We start from the raw sequence: 20,325 nt of genomic DNA on the forward strand, positions 1-20,325 counted from the left end.
AAAACTTGTATTTAATTGGACAACATGGACCTTCGTGTAGATTATAACATAACATAACAGTTCGTAGTCCGATTGCACTCGATTCTGGCTGATTTAACATTGAACTTAAAGAAACCTGTTCGAATCCGGTTGTGATTGACGATTGATTTATGAGATCGTTCCGACAGTTGGAAACGGAAATTTTACCGAATTAAAAATTGTCGCAAACATTTTGACACCTGCCAAGTTACTTCTAGTTGGATAACGGATTTAAATGTTGTATGTGAAAAATCGGGAAAAATCAAACAGAATAAAATAGTTTCAGTTCGAAACCCCTACTTTTCAATTCATAGCTATAATTAGACTTTTATGACATGGTCATTAATGGAATTGAAATCCGAAAATCTGCCTGTCCGCGCATCAAATCTCTAATGAGAGGACAATACTGCGCAGAAGCAAGAATCGACCAATCTCGCGAACCGGTTACGGATTCTAGCCAAGCAGACGTCATACTTCCCGGTCTGAAAATAATCTTCGTGCAGTTGGGCGCCGAATTACACTGGGAATACATTCGCGTCAATTAGCATAAATAAACGGCAGACAAATGGGTGCCGCTGTCTGGAACCGGAGCCACGTGTTATATTTTAGTTATTCAAACAGCAAAATTTGTCAATCAAAACAGCCTTTATGGGAAATAATCTTCTCCAAAATGTTAATCCATCGACATGGAGGCCAATCTGTCAAAGCGATCATGGAACGAAAGGGAAGAAACAAAAAGTCATTACCTTTATTGACACTACCGCCCATGGTATGCAAGAAGTCTGACCGAGGAAGACGGTGCAGCCACCAAGGCGCCTTCGGTACGGATTTCCCCTGTCTGTCTGTGCGACGACGAGGTGCACGTTGCTAACCTAGACCCAATTAAGACCGCAGTCGTCAAAACGTGGCGACACACAAACACACCAACCGTCCAATTAGTTCAGTCTTCGCTGGATGTTTCGAGGGCTTCCCGAGCGATAGGCGAGGTGCCTTAATGGACAAACCAGCCCTGGCTGCCGCTGCGAGTGAACATTAGCAGCTGTACGGATGAAAAGGTGAAAGGCAAGAAAAACGCGACTTGAATCCTGATCTCGACGATCGGAGTAGGCCACAAAAAGGTGAATTGGCTAGAAAAAAAAAAACCCACAACTCTTCATGAGGTCAAAAGCCGGACGTCGTTTGCTTAGTCACTGTGGTCAATTGCGGTTTCTAACGGTACGGAGGTCACCCGTTAATCGACCGTATCGAACGAGCTACGTAATTTACGGACGTTAGATTTCGATTCGGTTTCTGATCCCTTTTTGACAGTTACCGTGAACCAATTCGTTCGGAACCGGTTGTGTGGGGTTTGAAACAGTTACAAAGACGGAAGTTGTGTTTTACGATCGGAACCTTGCGATAAGGCTCTAAATTCCGGAAAACAACGTCGGTGACATTTCGTAATTTACTCACTCACCAAGTCACCACAAACGGTGACAAACATGACAGCGTCGGTAATTCATCACATCGTCCGTCAAACTAATAGCTTCTGCGCACCGAGCGATAGTAAATCTTCCACTCAGGTACTGTTTTTCGTAGCGAGTGGAATGCTCAAGTAGTGGGAATATAGTAACGCGCTAAGTTCATTGCTCCACGCGTTTTGTGGTGAATTAGACAAGCTGCAGTGACAGCTGCAAAGCTGGTGCTTGCCAGCTCAGTAGGAAAGGTAAAGATGTGACCTACTTTTTCCGAAGGTCAATCGATTTCAGTTTCGTTTGGGCTTGTTTGTGTTGGCTCGATTCACCTTTATAGGCAAATTCCGTACTCGCCGATGCTGGTGGATGTGAGCTGTTGAGACATTCAAGAGCAGGTTGTGTATAACAAATGCATCTGACAATAAATTTATCTCCATACCACAGTAAATGTCGAACAATAGTTTGGACTGTTTTCAACTGGATGGCTCCGAGAGAGACGGCTTCTTTCTTCATTACTTGCAGCAGAAAACTTGATGAAAGTTTTAAATTGAACTGAAAACGATTATTCACTAATTCAGCAGCTGCATCAAATTCATGGTTTGGGGACACTAAAGTTGTTGTACATTTTCCAGTTCCTAATACATTTTGAATGCAAACATCTTCACGACGCTTAACCCTCTAGTGCCCAGTGCCGCCTCTAGACGGTCTTCAGTTGAAGCTCTAAAAAGCTTCAAACCATGCTTGAAAAATGTTTATAAAGATTCATAGTGACTTTTTCGAAATCCGTCTGAAAATTGATGTTGCCAGCTGATGACTTGAATGTGTGATTATAAGCAAAATCGATTGATCGTGCACAGTTCGCCAGATAAAAATGAAGATAAGATGACAGTACCGTACAAGGATACTGAAGGTATTACTTTATCTACCACCATCCATTAATCTAAATTAACAGTGTACAAATTAGTTTGACTTTTTCTCTATTTTTATATTGAAATTTTTCAAGCTTTGTTGAAACTCAGATTTAGATTTCTGATTGGCCGCTTTCTTGCTTTTCCTAGCACTGTTGACGGAACATTAAACCTAGTTAACCGGTATGCACACTTTGGGCTATATAAAAGCCTATCTTTGTGTAAACCAATCATTTTACTAATGGATGACGACTAGAACGCTCCTGACTAAGTGGCAGCGGGCACCATCAGCGGTATTGGGAGCGTTAGCGGGACTTCCTTAGATAAAAAGCTGCTTTTTTGTACCGCAGCAGCATCACCGGCCGACACTTCCTCCAGTGGAAAGCTCTGCAACACACACACGTTTTAGAGATGTTGGCAATCAAAATTTGTCGGTAGTCAAATTTTCAGTTTGAGATTCCCACTGTGGGGAATGGCAAAGTGTTATCAAAAGAATACCGTATTTCCACTGTCGGGAATGGTTTTAAAATGAACAGCAAATTGTTCTTCGAAAACAAATTAAGAACTCAATTGAAGAAATAATATTTTCCCGTTCGTTCAAAATGTTGGAACGCATGAAAACATGTGTTTTAGCAGCGATTGGGTTTTACACGGTTTTCTGATTTTTATATATCAGCAATTTTCTGAGCATTTCAAAAAACGTTCATCATAGTCCTTCTATTTTTAAATGAAGAATAAAAAACTGCTCGAAATACCTTAAATAACAGTTTTCTTATATACATAGGCAAACTGTCATTTAAAACATTTCGAGCAGTTCTTTATTCTTTATTGAAAAATCAAAGGAAAATGATAAACTTTTTTTTAAAAAAACCACGTTTTGCTCAGCAAACGCGGCTTACAGCTTTAGGACCCAATTGCCGATCAACGATCTGATTTTAAAAGAAATATCAAACTGTCCTGCTCAGGACAATTAAACAATGAATTGAAAAAGATACAATTGTTTCCTGTTAAGGTGAAACTCCATGCTCGAAATTTGCCCGAAATTAGCAAGATAATTTTCTCGAGAATCATCTAAATTAAGCGAGTGAAACGTAGATTGATTGTTTGAACTTCATAGAGTAGCAATTCGAGCGCTATTTCTCAGGTGAAAACTAAGATGTTTACGCTCAAAATCGCCAAGTGAAAAGAAATCTAACCTTGAAATTGTATGGAAAAAAACCTCCGTTCAGTTTCACCTCAAGTCGACAAGGAACAGAATCATATCCAATTCCGAATGTTTCGATTTCTTATCGAATTGGCCGTTAGTGAGTGGAAATTTCGTAATTTTCTCCTTTATTCTACTTGAGATTTTGCTTGGTTAAAACAGGTTACAAGTAGATAGAGAATTTTTTACAACCCCATTTTATATTTCTATATTTTTCCATTCTATTTATTTATTTATTTCGTCAATTTACTTGTACAGGTCGGACTCGATCATATATAGTCTCCGATTTTTTTTTCCACTATATACAATCGAATTTTATATATTATCGAATCAGAGAAAAAAATGTTTCATATTTATTTTTCATAAATGATATGTTGCTTCCGAATAAATAAGAAGAACTTTATTTTTGATTCATCCCCCTAAAAGCCATAAAACACCTTTCTTACAAAAAATACATATTTCGTAGTTATTCCTGATGTAATTGCCGTCAAATGTAAAGAAAAATTATTTAAAAAAAACTATAAAAGTATATGTATATTTGTCAACTTGTTTGTATTTAATTTCTCAAATTTTCAAAAATTACATTTTTTAAATTTTTCTATTTTTGAAATTATTTTTTAATCAGGCATTTTTATTTAAGTATTTTTAGTTTTTTAATTTAAAATTTTTTTAAACAATTTTCAAAATTTATTTTTTTTTTCTAGTTTTTTATCTTTTTATCAAGCGTTACGTATTTTGTAGCTATTTTCTTATAATATATTTGCTCTAGATAAGTCATATTTGAAACTCTAGAATTTTTTTTTTCTTCTATATATAAACGAGTCTAAAATCAAATATAATCGAATCATACATAATCGAGTCAATATATAATGGAATCTCTATATAATCGAGTCCGACCTGTATTTATCTTATTTACTTCTTTTATTTTTCTTGTTTCACTTTGAATTAACATATTACAGGTCGGACTCGATTATCCGGAGACTCGAATATCCGGAAACTCGATTATCCGGAATTCGATTATCCGGAATTTTAGACTCGATTATCCGGAATTTGATTTTTTTGGTGTCCGTTTTCAATTTTTATTCCGAAATTTTGCCTTTACCATCCCTTCTGGCATATTTGTTACCATTTAAGTCACTTTCAGCATGTTTGGGACAAGTTCGAATTGAGTGAAAATGATCAATGTCCAATTTCTTTTTTTCGCTTCTTAAGATTTTACCCCCTTTCACCTCAGAAGTAACTTCTGGTTACGCCACTGCATCATACAAGTAAAAAAAAGAAAATAGTATTTATTTGATGTTCGTTAATCGCAAATTTCAGTATTTTTTGTGTGATTCGATTATTCGGAAAACTTGATTATCCGGAATGAAAATTTTTTTGATGTTCCGGATAATCGAGTTCGATCTGTATTAAAAATATTTCATTTATTTTGTTTTCATTGTTTTGTTTTGTTTTTTTTTTTTCATTTCGTTTTTTTTTATTTTTATATTTTGTTTGAAATTTTTTTTAAATGAATTTTCATTTCTTCAAAATTTTATTCTGAATTTTTTTTGTTATATTCTTTGATTTTATATTTTCTATTTTATTATTTTTTTACATTTTTTTTGCTTATTCTTTTTTTTTGTTTTTTTTTCTATTTGTTTTTAGTTTTTATTTACAATCCTTAAATTATTTTTTCACTTATGTTTATTTCTGTTGTATAATTTCTATTATATTTAAATTTCTCAATTTATTTTTTATTTTATTTATTTATTTATTGGTTTATTCATTTCATTAATTTTTTTTTGTTATTTTGTTTCATTTCCAATTTATTATTTTTTTTATTTTTTTATATATTTTAATTTAATATTTTCTATTTTTATTCTCTCTATTTTTCTTAACTTTATATTCTCTTCCTTTGTTTTTTTTAATTTTTATACATTTCTTCAATTTTTTTTTGTTTTTTTGTCTAATTTTTTTTACTTCTATATATTTTCTTTATTTTTTTTTTAATTTCCAATTTATAAAATTATTATTCATTTTTTCATTGTTTTGTTTTTATTTTTTATTTTAACGTTTTTTTAAATTTTCTTTTTTCTCTTAATTTTGCTTTTTTTTTATTTGTATTTCGTGTTATCCCAGTAATCTTTAGTTTCGCGTGAACCATCAGATTTGGTGCGCTCAAGAAATTGAGGTTCATTTTCGTGAGCCGCTCATTCGTTCACATTTTTTACTCAGAACCGGTTCATATGGACGGCTTTCGCCCATCCATACAAGTAAAAAAGGGGTTGTGCGCAAAGCCTACATTTTTTCACCTTTATTTCTCCTATTTTATATTTTCTTGTTTTTCATTTTCATTTATTTTTCGAATTTTCTTTTTGTATATACATTTCCTAATTTGGTATTATTTTTTATCTTGTTTTGTTTAATTTATTTCATTTTTATATATATTTTTTTATTTTATTATATTTATTCATTTTATATATCTAGAGAAACATTTCAAAAGGTCCTATCTGCTTTGATCGATTTTTTGATCGATCACTTTCATTCAATCACCACAACTTATTTAACACCTTTTATGACACGTTATTTGCACAAGTTGATAGAGGGGAGGATCACTCTAGCCTCCTGAACGAAAACCACTCTTGGGAGAGTTACTAAAACTCAACCATTACCAAAATGAAAAGACGCTCCGGAAAAACGATGAAAGCAGATAGGACCTTTTGAAATGTTTATCTAGATATTTATTTTAATTGTTTTTTATTTTGTTTTATCTTCAATTTATTAACAAAAATATTTTATTTATTTACTTTTTTTTTCATTGTTTTGTTTTTCCTATTTTTTTTGTTTTATTTTTTTTATTTTAATTATTTTGTTTTATGTTGTATTTACATATTTTATATTTTTAATTTCTTTTAATTTTTTTTTTTTTATTTTTTATAATTTAATTTAATTTAATTTTTTGTTTATATATTTTTTGTTTAATTTTTATTATTTTTATTTGTTTTAATTCTGTTTTATTTGTTTTACTTTTTTTTCGTTTTATTTTGAATTTATATTTTATTAATTTACTTTATTTTTTTTCACTTATTTGGTTTTTTTTAGTTTTTTTTATTTTTTTTTTATTTATTTATGTTTTTTTTTGTTTTTTTATTTTTTTATTTGGAGTTCGTGTTGTTCCAGTAATCGTAGGTTTGGTGTGAACAATCAGTTTTGGTGCGCTCTTAAAAATCGAAGTTCATTTTCGTGAGCCACGCATTCGTTCGCTTTTTTTCTCAAAACCGGTTCATATGAACGGCTTTTGCCCATCCATAGAAGTAAAAAGCGGTGGTGTGCATAGCCACGACCTTAGACCTTAGGTTGACTTAGATCGTGGTAGAACTACATAAGATTGTTTGTTACATTACTTGCATTGTTGCATTTGAGAGTGATCAATAACAATAACCTTAAACCAACATTAGTCAAATAACTTTGAAAATGAAGTGTTGACAATGAAAACTGTTGGATTAGCGTTGGATTAAAGATAAGATAACCTATCGTAATCTCAGTGACTATCATTTAAAGAATTAGCAATCACTCCTGAATGCATCAATGCAAGTGTTGCAACAAATAGCTCTATATAGTTCTACGTCAACCTTGCGGTCGTAGATAACCCTTCTATTTTTTTTTCAACAACAAAAATATAAATTAATAAACTCTAAAAGCTCATTCTTTTTTTCACTACAGGAGTTCAGGAGGACTTGATAGTTGTCTGTGGAGAAATTAGAAAAAATATTAAAAATTTTCTAAACAAAATTTTGAAAAAACGGTTTGTTTGATTGCTGTAATATCTTCGGCAAAATTGTAGATAGTAATTTTGTCCTACTAGAAAAAATATATAAACCGTAAGACAAACAAAAATTTAAGAAATAAATACAAAAATATAGTTTTTAAACATATCTGAATAAAAAAAACACTTTTTTTCAATTCTTTTGTTTAGTTAATTTTCCTTTTTTGGAACGGTCAAATTATTATCTACAACTTTGCCGAAGACGCTATACTGGTCAAACAATCCGTTAGAGCTCTAAAAATATTTTCATCATAAATAGGCACTGGGATGTCAATTAGATTCATATGTCAGCAAAAGTTCTATATTAAAAATGCTTTAAAAAATTCGAAAAGGAAAATAATGGAAATAAAACAGTGAATGAAAACAATTCAATAGACACCTCAAAGCGCATCTAACAGCCAAAGTAAACAAAATTAACAGCTCTAAAATCGCTGCAAACGTTTCTGGAGGCCGAAAAGGTGACTAAATATGTTCTAGATTGGCCTTGGAATAGCTGAAAGATAAATTTGATTGCCAGAAAACAAACAAAAAAATAAACCAATCATGCCAAAACTCGCCTACAACGCTTCTAACACCGAAACAGGCGAGATAACAATATGATGTAAATTGAGTCATGAAACGGTTTGAGGAGATAATCGAGCAAATAAGAGAAAGCGATCCAAACGAATTGAGGTGGTTAAAATGAACCCTTTACACACCTTATGAGGATTTGCCAAGGCCCGATTGAGCTAAAATTTTGCTAAAGACTTTTGTGAGGAAATGGAAGTTTTTAGCACTACCGCTAAAAACTCCGCGCTCTACAAAGTGAAATTTACTGTAATTGTTAAAACTTGATTAAACTTTACCACTAAAAGTTAAAAAAGTGGTACGGAATAGGAAAAATTTTCGCGTGTGATGTTTATATTGCCACAGACTACTGAACTTCACATTTTTACCAATTATTCTTCGGTAGTTTTTCGATAAACTGTCAGCAGTAGATCTTCAATAGCATTAAATTGTCATGACTTACAGAATCTCTTTTCGGTATCTCTTTCCAGCGCCAGATTTCTTCACCCTCGAAGTTGTGCAGCGCGACCCGCAAATCATCTTCAACTTCCTAAAGTGAGGTCAAAAAAGAAACCTCCACTCACTGTCCGTACCAACGAAACCACGTCGAGTGCTTTCTTGCCCTCGCGAAAGGTCAAGCAGTAGCGAGTTTCTGCAGTGTGCTGATTTCACCTTGATCGCTAGCGTTCTCAATCGGCTTTTGTAAATTGCAGCACTGAAAAAAAGCCTCATACCCACTGTATCATACACACAATGGGAACACGAGCGCAACAGCAAAACAGAAAACACGCAACAAAACACTAAAGGAAAAACCAGGAGGCCAATCTGAGTGAAACTCCTAACACACGGATCATAGACCGGCCCGATGCCGTCGACCGTGATTGGAGCCCAAAACTATCCAGTCAGGAACTCAATATAATGAGATTCGCAACTGGGACGTACCACTCGAAGCGAGTGTCCGCCCCGCTACTGACGTCAGTGGCGGGCAGCTTTGACAGCAAGAAAACGTCAGCGTGACGTAAAGGGTCTGCGTGTGTGCCGAAAAATTTGCCGAGGGTTGTTCATCACGAAAGAAGTGTTTTTGTTTTTTTTTTGCAGTCTCTCGGATAATCCCGGAGGCAAAAATCAGACTTTGACGTCAGCGTGATTGGCAAAATTTAGTTTACTCTAGCCGATCATTCAAAGGAGTACTATAAACTACCGAGCATTTACAGTTGCTATCCAGCGTACCTATCAAGTAATAAAAGTCACTGCACTCAAACTATTAGTTAAACTAGTTCCGCAATGGCTTCTGGTTGACACCTAAAACGCCGCGAGAACCCAAGAATAATCCTTAGGCTGTCACGTTTGGTTTCAATTCATTCATTCAAACAAACTTTGGACACTTCTTGACAATACTTACGTTATCAACATCTTGTCATGTATTGCAGGCACGTGTTGCCGCCGTCTCTGGCTGTGTGAGTGTGTGTGTGTGGTCCGGTATGCTACGCCCTAGTGGCGCGTTTCTCTCCGCAGAGCTGGGATGGCCCCCAAAAAATCAAAGGTAAACAGCAAACACCAAACCGGCCACAACCGTCTCGTCAACGCGAAGCCACCGGGGTCGGCCCAAGGTTCGTGCACTGTGTGCTCGTTGGTACTTAAGTCACTGCCGACGTCGACGTCACTTTTATTTTCGTGTTTTTTTTTTCTTCGCTGCACTGAACTTGAATCCGAAGTCGGAAAAATAAATACACTACACTAAAAAACTACCCTAATTGCAATAATTCTTCGTTGACATTGGCACGTGCAGATTGTGTGAACTGAAAATATTGACAATTAATGACAATTAGACTTTCACACTGTATCGGATTGCATAAATTTTCCGCTGGTTGATTTTTCTAGTCACTTTTCGGATGATGTTCTCGGGAAGATCTCGCGCGCTACGCACCGATCGCAAACTGATAATCACGACTTCAGCTTCTTCGATAGTAGGTAACAACACTTCTGTTCTCGGTCGCAGTTCCAGCGAGAATACCTGTTCGCAGTCACCTTGATTCGAGTTGCACAACACACCAACTAGCCGAGCACGTTCTGAGAGAATAGCAAGAGCGAGACCCGCCTAAGTGCCTGCTACAAGCATAGGGGAGAGAGAAGGAATGAGCGCGAGAGCGAGAGGAAACGGACAAGAATCCAGCGAAGGACAGTTCTTGTCTTGAACACATGGCGCGGCAACTCTCTAACTGCATACTAATCACAGCATTTAAATCTCATTACTACGATCGGTCCGATCGAAGCAGGCCCGTTGCTCGTGAAATGAAACCCTATCGGCTGACATCAGGCCTCTTGGGTCTGTTTGGTTACTTGTTAGTCAGAATGATAAGGCAGAAGAGGTCCGGGTTCGCATAGCGAACAGTAGTTCCAACGAAAATATTGCGTGATATGCACAAAAGGTGAATATGCAACTTTTTTTTTTGCTCAACCCTGTTGACAACTGGTGAGTAGAAATGTCAAACCAAACGGCATTGCGATCTCGACTGGAGCTAGTTTTTATTGTCGTCGTTTTTCCTTTCGTCGCAGTTAGCGACGAATGAGTTGAATGAGATCAAGCTACTATAGGATACTGGTTGATCTTGAATGTAGACTTTTTACTCGTTCAACGCCTTCTCGTCTAAAAGTTCACTTTATACGTGTCTTCTAACCGGGCACACTAAATTCTAACGAGCTTCTTCACCCATGACCTTAGCAGTGCTCCTCCCTTCAGCTTAGATTTTCCATGTCCGGACATGGGTGGTCAACCACGACCGAAGGTAATCAGCTGTAACGACCTTCCCACGAGTTCGTGTAGAAACCCTCTCATAAGACTCATAACAACTCGCCATCAGACTATTGGTGAGCGAAAGCATTGCTTTCGGAAAGTTCCGCAAGTAGCCGAGCTCTACTCATCATTACCGACGCTAGTGAAGTTAGATCGAAGCAATCGATTTACCTGAGTCAAACAAAGCAGACTCAGCAATCGCGGAACCTTTCCCAGCGTTAGGGTTTTCCCCACACTACTCACCACTAGCCGCTAGCGGTGAATAATAAAACACCAAGTGGAAAACTTGTTCATCACCTCGAACCGACCCTTCACAAGTTAGCCCTTGTGCCAAGAATGATCCAATCCTTGGCAAGCTTTTCGGTCCACTCTTTGTGTGAGTCGTTAATACAAAATCCGATCGAAATCGAATGTTGCAGCGCGGTAATTCCGGTCGGGGTCAAGCTTTCGGAGAGGTGAAATCGCCCCAACAAATTATCACGCCGACCAGTGCTCTAGAAAAGGCGAACAAAAGGTGGAAATCCCACCCTTAGCCACGCGCCGAACTGAACCTCCACTTGGTAATAATGCTCATCATAACACAACTGCATAATGATAAAGCCTACAATCGCACGATCATAATCGTCAAAGATTCGAGCAAACCGATTTCACACCGTCTTTTGTTTCGTAATCGTTACCTGCCAGATTTTAATTGGCATTATTGTGCACCGGCGAACCGATCACCGATTTAGAATCTGCTGGTGCTGAAATTCCCACTAGGCGGCTGCTGTCTGCTTTCTAATGGTGTGAGGAAAAAATGCTCGGTTATCTTCACCCCGCTAGCATCACTCGAAATGAACCATATTCTAGACTCAGCTGTTTTTTTAAGCATAAGCTAGACATGAAACGATCGATGGTAAATTTTGAGAAGCAAAACAGATTTGCATTTTGGTTTAATTTAATTTTTTTTCTACAGATGGCACTGACATCTATCTTCTGAATAAATGGTGCTAGCCAATTTGTTCCTTCGGGAAAGTTGTTTATATCATCAATTGACATAAAGTTGTCGAACATATTACAACTGTAAGACTGACCGTTAACGAGATAAAATTATTTTCATTATTCATAAACCCAAAATGTCAGTAATGAATTTTAACTGGGACTTAAGTACATATGTTACAATTTCAGATATATTCGAACTTTCGAGTCATCATGAAATGAATTAGTGACGGTTTGCAGTTGACTTTGTATAGTATTTAGTCAACCTATGATGTGTCATCATGTTTGAGAATGAATATAAAATAAAGTTTCAATGTTGTCGTCTGTGACAAAATATTGTAAATAGTAACATTGTTCAATTGAAGATTAGTTGGCCATGTTCTCTTTCTAAGAGCTCCTCTTGTTTAATTTTATACCATTTAACATGAATACTAAACGCTTACTTTTGCTTAGAACACTGTTCACCCAATAACAAACTGTTTCCTAGTACTAATAGTTATTACCGAGGGGTCTTAATACTACTGGACGTCAGTTTCGAAAGAGCCCCGAACACAATCACGGTTGTGTTGCATACACTGGCATCCAACAAAGCCTATTGTAGGAAAACATCGATACGGACACTGCTGATTGACGATTTTTTACATGAATTGACATGAAATCAATCGTTGCGAAAACTTGAATTACTCAGTAAGTCGCAACTAGTAGCAGCTGATTTTTGGTTTAGTACTAGCCAATACCATGTATTTTAGTACAATAATAGTGTCATAGCAGAACAACGTAGAACTTTATGTTTTTCATATTGCCGAAAATGAGGAAAAATCACAAAAAAAACTTGTTCTACACACAATGCCTGCTACGAACATATTTTCAACAAAACTGTCATAATATCACATTACCTATTAGTTTATACTCTGTTTTATGAGGATCACATGATTTAGCTAATTAATTTCTATGTATTTGTATGCCCTATTGGAAAACATCTGTGAAAATTTTTTCTTCCATTTTACAAGCCTTGTAAATCCTCACTTTCACAATATTATAGCACATTTTCTAAATTATTTTTCAAAGTGAATCATCATGATTTCCAGTCGATAACATGTCTACTGCAAGCAGAAAATAAAATGAGGCATGAAAACTGAATTAATTTTTTTTTTAGTTTTGTCGTGACTTTTCTGGGTTCTGCCCCACAGTGCTACGCAAGACTTTCAGCAGCCTGCGGTTTACAGTTCTTGACGGGCGAAATCCTCGAGTTCACACTTCAAGAGAAGTAAAAATTAAAAGGAACTGTCAGAATATAAAAGCTGCCATCCATAACTTTCGATTTCGTTGGATCGAATTCGTTTACAATCTACAGTACAGTACACTAAAGTCGCTTTTTACACGGGGGATACGTGCCGCGTAAAAAAAAACGCGTAAATTCCGGAATCCGCGTAAAAAACCCGCATAAATTCCGGAATCCGCGTAAATTCCGGAATGTTACTTGGCTAGTCACCGAAGGTAATGGGCGCAAAATTAGTTACTTATCACACTCATAGAGGGGCATTCTATCTCAACTATGCACACCTAAGGTCAAGGATCTTCTCGAATTAGGCTCAAACGTTGTTCATATAAGGTCACTATGCAAACATTTAAGCTTTGGTGCCGAATCGAGCACTATTCGCTCCTCGCTCTAGAAATAAACTGATGATCCTGAGAAAATTTCATACAAAAACAACAATCACCCTGAGATATTATGAGTAAACTCGAATTATAGCATTTGATAGTTTTGATAGTTTCATCGTATTTCTGCGGAAGTTTTATATGAAAAAAAAAACTATGACTAAGAGGTATTATGAACAAAACTCGAGTTTCAGGATTTTCAAGAAATTATTTCATTTCAATCTGTGCTACAAAAACATGAAAAATAAAACACATTTATTTTATTAACGAGAATCTATTTCAATAGAAAATTTCCATCAAATAAAAAGTCTTTGTTCAAGTGAGAGCCAAAAACGTGATTTATTAAAACTTCATATCATTATCCTCCGATTTTTAAATGAAGAATAAAAATTCGCTCTAAATCGCTACAATGACAGTTGGTATATGGGCGAACTGTCATTGTAGCAATTCGAGCAGTTTTGAATCGTGATCAGTGATACCAAATGTGCAGATTTGTCTGCAAAACGCAGATTTTTGGAGTCCGTGTGCAGATATTTATTGATTTGCAGATATTTGCAGTTTTTCCACGGTTACTGCAGATAGAATGTTTTTTTAAATCACGTTTTACTTAGAAAATGCAGATCTTTCAGTTAGTTATGGGCACCTATAAGTTAGTGAGGGCCTTATTTCAATGAGGGAGGTTCTAGCAGCATGGCTAACGTCGGCGCGTGTGAATTGTCTGCTCAGTAAAAGTTTGCATTTTAAATATTTTTTCACCAGTTTTTTGCTTAAATTAATGTGTTTCGTGTGAATAGTTACTACAGGCTTTGGGGATGCTCGAGTCGGCGACGGTTTCAATGGATTCAGTAAAATAAGTACAAATTATTGTTTTGAATTTGTGATGTGTTAATATTCGAGCACATACCCAGTAAAAAATATTCGATGCCTTAAATTAACGTCGCACTGACAACGTAGGAGTAGATGTCACAGTGTTGATTGAAATATCGGAATTTGATCACCTGCATATTTTACACGTAAAACAATCCTTCTGTACATAAAGGAGCTTTTAGGTAAAGTGATTTATTAACATTTGAGTACCTGTACTGAAGTCATCATTAGGCAAAATTGAATACTTTGAGTTATCAATATCAAAAATTCCATACACATTTTTACCCAGAGTTGAGTTGATTTTACCCATTTTATGCTTCTCATTTGCCTAAGCCAGTGAAAGCATTCAGGTTTACGTGATTTTACGTTGGTTTTGCTTGTTCGCTCAATGTATTTTCTATGAGTTTATGCGTTCTCCATGCGCTTGTTTATATTCTTTATGCGTTTGTTTATAGAGATAATACACTGGCAAACGTGTGTAGCCGTGTAGGGCTGGTTTTGTTTCTTTCGATCTGTGAATCTCGTTGTTGTCATTTTTTGCTTTATCGCCTTATATATCAGCAAGGTTTGAGGCTTTGGTAACTTTCCATATGTTTTTCGAATCTCTTTATTTACATGTCCTAATAATTCTTAGTGCTTCTTATTGCATTTTATGATTCATTTTCATTTATTCCACATTATAAGTACATGATAATATCTCATCAAAGTTAAAATCTCTTTTCTACCATCTTTGGAGAGATGTTTTTGGTGAATTTGATTGTTTAGTTATTCACGGATTTCTGATTTTTATATATCAGCTAAAAGAGTGTAATTTTCTGAGCAAAACTTGTTTTTTTTTAAATTTTATATCATTGTTCTTCGATTTTTAAATGAAAAATAAAAATTGCCCCAAATCGCTACAATGACAGTTGGTATATGGGTGAACTGTCATTGTAGCGATTTCGAGCAATTTTATTTCGTGACTTAAAAATTGAAAGACGATAGAAAATTTTTTAAAATCACGTTTTGGCTTAGAAAATACAACTCTTTCAGATGATTAAAGAACTGATATAGCTAAACAACCCAATTATATCAATCAACTGGTATTTCAAATCAATGTCTCAAATAATTAAAAAACAACTGGTTGATATATTACTAAAGATCTGTATGAAAGATATCGTCAGAATAAATTAATCTCTACATTACACGGCAGCAATCGCCTTCAAATTTTCTGGAGATTATCAACATTAGAAGGTCGAGTTGAATGTGGCTAGGTCAGTTGAAAGTTAAGTCGGAATACATAAATTCTTAATTCTACAGTTCGCTTCATACAATAATCAGCGAAAAGAAAAGTTTTTTGGCACCCCAAGGTTTAATCTTTATATTTAGGAATTTTAAGCTCGACAACGGGTTAAATAAACATGAGCTAAATATAGTTTTCGTACTGAGACGTTGGCAAGAAATTTGTCTGAACAGCGGAAAAGAGTCCTTCAGATCTTTGCACAGCTCATCCTCTCCAGCGGAACTCGCAGCACTCGCAGAGCAGACTCGCCCGAATGTATCATTCGATCAATAAGCACGGCAAATAACGACGCAAAACCCTGACACCGCTGTTGCCGAACTGACCGACCGATCGACCGCAATTCAAATGACTTGAGGCTGCTGCTACCCTACTTCGTCTGACAGTACACCATCCTTTCCCGACTGCTACTAGCAATACTCAGAGGGAGAGATATGCGAAGAGAGTGTTGTGAGCCAAACGAACATGTCAAAATCCGAGCCAAACGAACAAGAAAGGTAACACATTGAAAGGTATAACAATAAGGTTCAATAAAGAGTATAATTATTTTTACATGTTTTTCATGTTTTATTGCAAAAACATGAATTCAGAATGCTCCAAAGTAGCTTCATCACAGTGATTTTTACCTGGTGGTTCACAAACCCGTTATATGGTCTACAGAATAATGATGAAAGTATATAAAATTAAACATAAACATAAAATTTAACACCTTCACGGTTTTCACGGATGCACATTATTATTCCCCAGGACTTCCACCGTCATCATCAGTTATACGAGCCGAATAAAAAGTTAGTGAACATTGCGCTTTGAGAAGATATCTGGCACCTCTAATATGTGAAACCTAGTTGCCAAATACACTAGAGTCGCATTCTTTCGCGCAGTAAGTAGCTGCCTCCTAGCTCTTTCCCGAGCGGTGGCAGTCCCGCCACGCTCCTTCGTAGCAATTAAGCAACCATAAACAGATTGCCGTTCAGCTTTACTGTGGATGGATTATTATGCAAAAAAAATTTAACACCTCAAGAGCTTTGCGGCCGTCAGATCGCACTCACAGTCACAAGCAGCAGCACACAAAACCACGGTTCTACGTTCATGAACCGCATGCGATATATGAATGCCAGTAACAACAACAACAAGAGAAACTTCAACCACTCGTTCGCGAAGTGGAGTTTTTTTATTTATAAAACAATTCTAGTCGAGCCTCAAACAGCTGAGCTCCACTTGGGAAGAGGGAGAAGTTCTGTTGTTTCGCGTGTGTTGAACAACCCACGAATGACTTCTTAGGCTTCGGCTGCTGAAAAGGTTAGGTTACCAAACGTGGTGGGATTACTGTTTTGATTCCTCTTTTTTGCCAACAGTTTTGACTTGCACAGACTAGCGCAGCAAAAAATACCAAAGTGATACTTCAACCAACCGCAACCGAGAGTTAATCTTAAATTGAAATTCGAACCGAGGCGGATTCTGGCATCGATATTGCAAGGTACCCTAGGCTACCAAAAAATTTACACACACACGATTGCAGGCAGCATTGAACCGTGGAAACCTTTACCGCTGTGTAGAGCTTTGTAGGACAAAATGCAGCGTGTACTTTCGATTTCTGCGCTGCGCCACTTTACTACTTAGCCGATAAAACGACGCAGCCATGTACTCATTCAGGAAAAACATAACCTACAATACTGCGCTCGATTGGAATCGTTCATACGCTGTCCTAGAAAATAATCGCACTCGTGTTTATTGATAGCTGGTTAGCTTTAAGTTAAATTTGTAGAAAACGATCGTTCGAAACGTCTTCACCTTTTAACGCTGATTCAAGCACCGATCGACTCTTCAAAATCCGAACCGAAAAAGTAACCGAAATAGTTACGTCATAGCCCTTCCGTCCTGCTTGAAATATTTTTATTCAGTCTTCAAAAGCGTTGAGTGCGTCAATCCAGTCAGCCTGAGAGCAACTTAAACTTCGAGCACGTTTTGATGCGCGAAAATTAACGTATGTACTTAGGGTTTCGCTAATGTTAGCCGACTGTATAATCAAACACTGACATGTTTGTTGTCTAAGCTGAACACCATTTTGAAGCTGGATTGGTATTCATTCCTACGGCTACAAACTATACAGAAAACAGCTTGAAACGAAGAACGACAGCGGAATGTTTTGTTTTTTCTTTTTTTTTTTTTTTTTTGACGTAGAATTACATCTTACGGCAACATTTGTAGTGCAGTGGTACACGAAAACATCGAGAGCGTCACGAAAAGTGTCCACTTTCAAATGTTTATAACTCAGTCTGCAAAATGCAGAAAATTGTAGTTTAATTATTCGATCTATTGTAATTTTGAATATTTTTCAAGCCTTGTTGACCCGCAGATTTATTGTTTGCTTTCGCTAACACGATCGACAGAATGTTATACCTAGTTAACCGGTAATGCACTCTGGGCTATATAAAAGCCTGCTTTTGCTCATACCAATCATTGTACTAATGGATGGTGGAAAGAACGGTCCAAACTTAGTAGCAGCGGGAAGCAAAATCGGTAACGGCAGCGGTAGCGGTATTTCCGATCACTGTTGCAAAAGGATGATTTACTGAAAACTGGATCGATCAGCAGCAGGTAAAAAAAAAATCGCTGTTTTTCATATCGGTCGGACCAACAGAGTAAACAACACCTTCCACAGTGCTAGATTTCGGATCTCCCTTCTGTGTGAAAAGCACCACCGACGTGCAGGCATGTTTCCAGTTTTATGAAAACCAAAACCAGCCATCCTTTTAAGAACAATCACATATTTTCAATTAAAGTTGTAAAAATGAATTTCCCACATCTGAGTACTACAATGCTCGTGAGTTTACCATCAAGAAACGGAGTGTTATTTACTACTAGGAACAGTAAGCATTTTTGTATAAAATACAACACGCTTAGTTGGTTCGCAGTAATTTTACAAAATGGATAGGGAACAAACTGTCACAAAATTGCCATATCGGCATATGGTTCGAAACTTGCACATTTCATAGTTCATAGGAAAATGGGTATGAAAATTTAAAACTTCCCATTCTTCTTGGATCAATAATTAATTTTGAAAATACGTAAAATGTAGATTATTCATGCGAAAAGTAGATAAAATTTTAATACAAGCGAAAAAATTATATCCTTCTGTAGTACTGTGGATAAAATTACCACTATGCGCAATGTTTTGGCGAGGGGCAGAAACAATTTACTGTCGTAATTCTACGTTGACGTTCAATTATTTTCCAATATCATTTCTCTAATTAGTTCCTAAAGTTTTATATGGTTTTCTAAATGAATTAAATTTATAATTTTATATAAAGTATTGTCATTTCAATGAAAAATTAACACTTCGCGCTTGACCCGCTTGAACAAAACCAAAATTGATAGTCGAAAATGACAAGCTCAGACTGCGCTGAAATCTGCGTTTTTCTTTTAAACTTTTTGAAATGAGCCGTAAAGCATTCAGACAATGAAATTCGCCCACCACTTTTTCGCCTTGTTTTCAAATTTTTTAGTTTCGCCTGTTTAAATGTGCCTGTATTATGAAAAGATTATGATTTTAAAGCTTATAACGAATTTTACTTTTTAACAGCAAAGCTTTTTGAGGAATAATTCAGAAGCTGTAGCTATATTCACGTTCATGAAGAGATTTATTTCCATGGGTTGTATAAATAAAAGGACGGAAATAGCTTCTAAACTATTCATCCAATCTACATACTGTCAAGAAGTAATTGTGGTTATTAGAGCATAAGCTCTATGTGTTACTGAAAGATCACGAATAACCTACAAAACGGGTGGATTTTCATTAAGAAAAACACTAATTTTTCAATTTTAATTTCAAAATATCTCAAAAACAGATAGAGAGTTGTTCCTTCAAAAGCGCGCTAAATTGCATCATTTAAATTTGACAATTCTCAAAATAATTTAAATTAAAAAAAGTGTGAAAATCCATCCAAAGATTTAATTTCAAACATTTTAAAATAATAACAACAAAAAGATATTTTGGGTTAAACTTTCAATAAAAATTAAATTTGAAGAGGAAATTCATCCCTTTTTTGGTTTAATATGTTCAATACTTGTTTTCTAATTTTGTCACCTTTAATTCAAAATAACTTGAAAACAGATGCCATTACAAAGTTAATCATCATAAGCTTTTTGAAGTAATTGCTGAAATCGTTTAACGCCATTGAAATACAATTATTCCTGAAAATTTTGAAATCAAAAAATAACCTTCAATAAAAAAATTATTTTTCTGCTTGCCAGTTTAGTTATAAATTCAAGTTTCTGAAAAAAAGCGAAAAATTCAACTCTTTTTTTGAAAATTTTATTTTGGTGTTTGTTTAAATTTTTTTTTTTTTTGATGAAATATATTTACTGTCAGGCAGGTTTTTACGCAACCAAAGAATGCTAAGCTGCAAAACTTTGAATAAAACCAGTACCAAAATACTGACGCCAGTTTAGATAATTACCCTTGGGACTAACAAATTCTTTCTCTCATAGAAAATACTCAGTTTGCTGAGACAGATATGTGTGCAAAGTTTCGTTCAAATTAAAAATGGTCCAATATGTTTTTTACGTTTTTTCAGATCAATTGATATGTAAACGCTCAGGACAGTTTCTAGATTTTATTTTTTAAGATAAAAACCGACTTGGAGTTTTACCAAACAGTTCACATTTTTTGACATCTCAAAAATTTTTCGAACGTCAAACTAACTCAGCTAGGTGAAGCTTTTTGAAAGCCAAGCAGTTGAAAACTGCTGCTGAGTTTGATAAAAAAAACTAAGTGTGTCAACAATCAAAGAAGTCTAGCTTCTCGAAG

The 20,325-nt window shown here is 35.6% G+C and overlaps 1 protein-coding gene across 3 annotated transcripts in view; it reads right to left on the reverse strand.

The window, feature by feature from the left end:
- The window catches only part of LOC129718410 (ABC transporter G family member 23), a 141,161-nt gene that overhangs the window by 31,085 nt on the left and 89,751 nt on the right, over window positions 1-20,325 (reverse strand). Inside the window, exon 2 of one of the 3 annotated variants that reach the window (XM_055669179.1) lies at window positions 9,341-9,737. The exons of 1 other annotated variant lie outside the window; for it this stretch is intronic. In XM_055669179.1, the coding sequence (XP_055525154.1) occupies window positions 9,341-9,351 (11 nt within the window). In that variant the 5' untranslated portion in view covers window positions 9,352-9,737. Of the gene's footprint in view, window positions 1-9,340; window positions 10,923-20,325 lie in introns of those variants that run through there. One more of the 3 variants, XM_055669180.1, reaches the window with a different exon arrangement.

This window comes from Wyeomyia smithii, chromosome 1 (genome assembly GCF_029784165.1).
Source record: "Wyeomyia smithii strain HCP4-BCI-WySm-NY-G18 chromosome 1, ASM2978416v1, whole genome shotgun sequence".
NCBI classification, from domain to species: Eukaryota; Metazoa; Arthropoda; class Insecta; order Diptera; family Culicidae; genus Wyeomyia; species Wyeomyia smithii.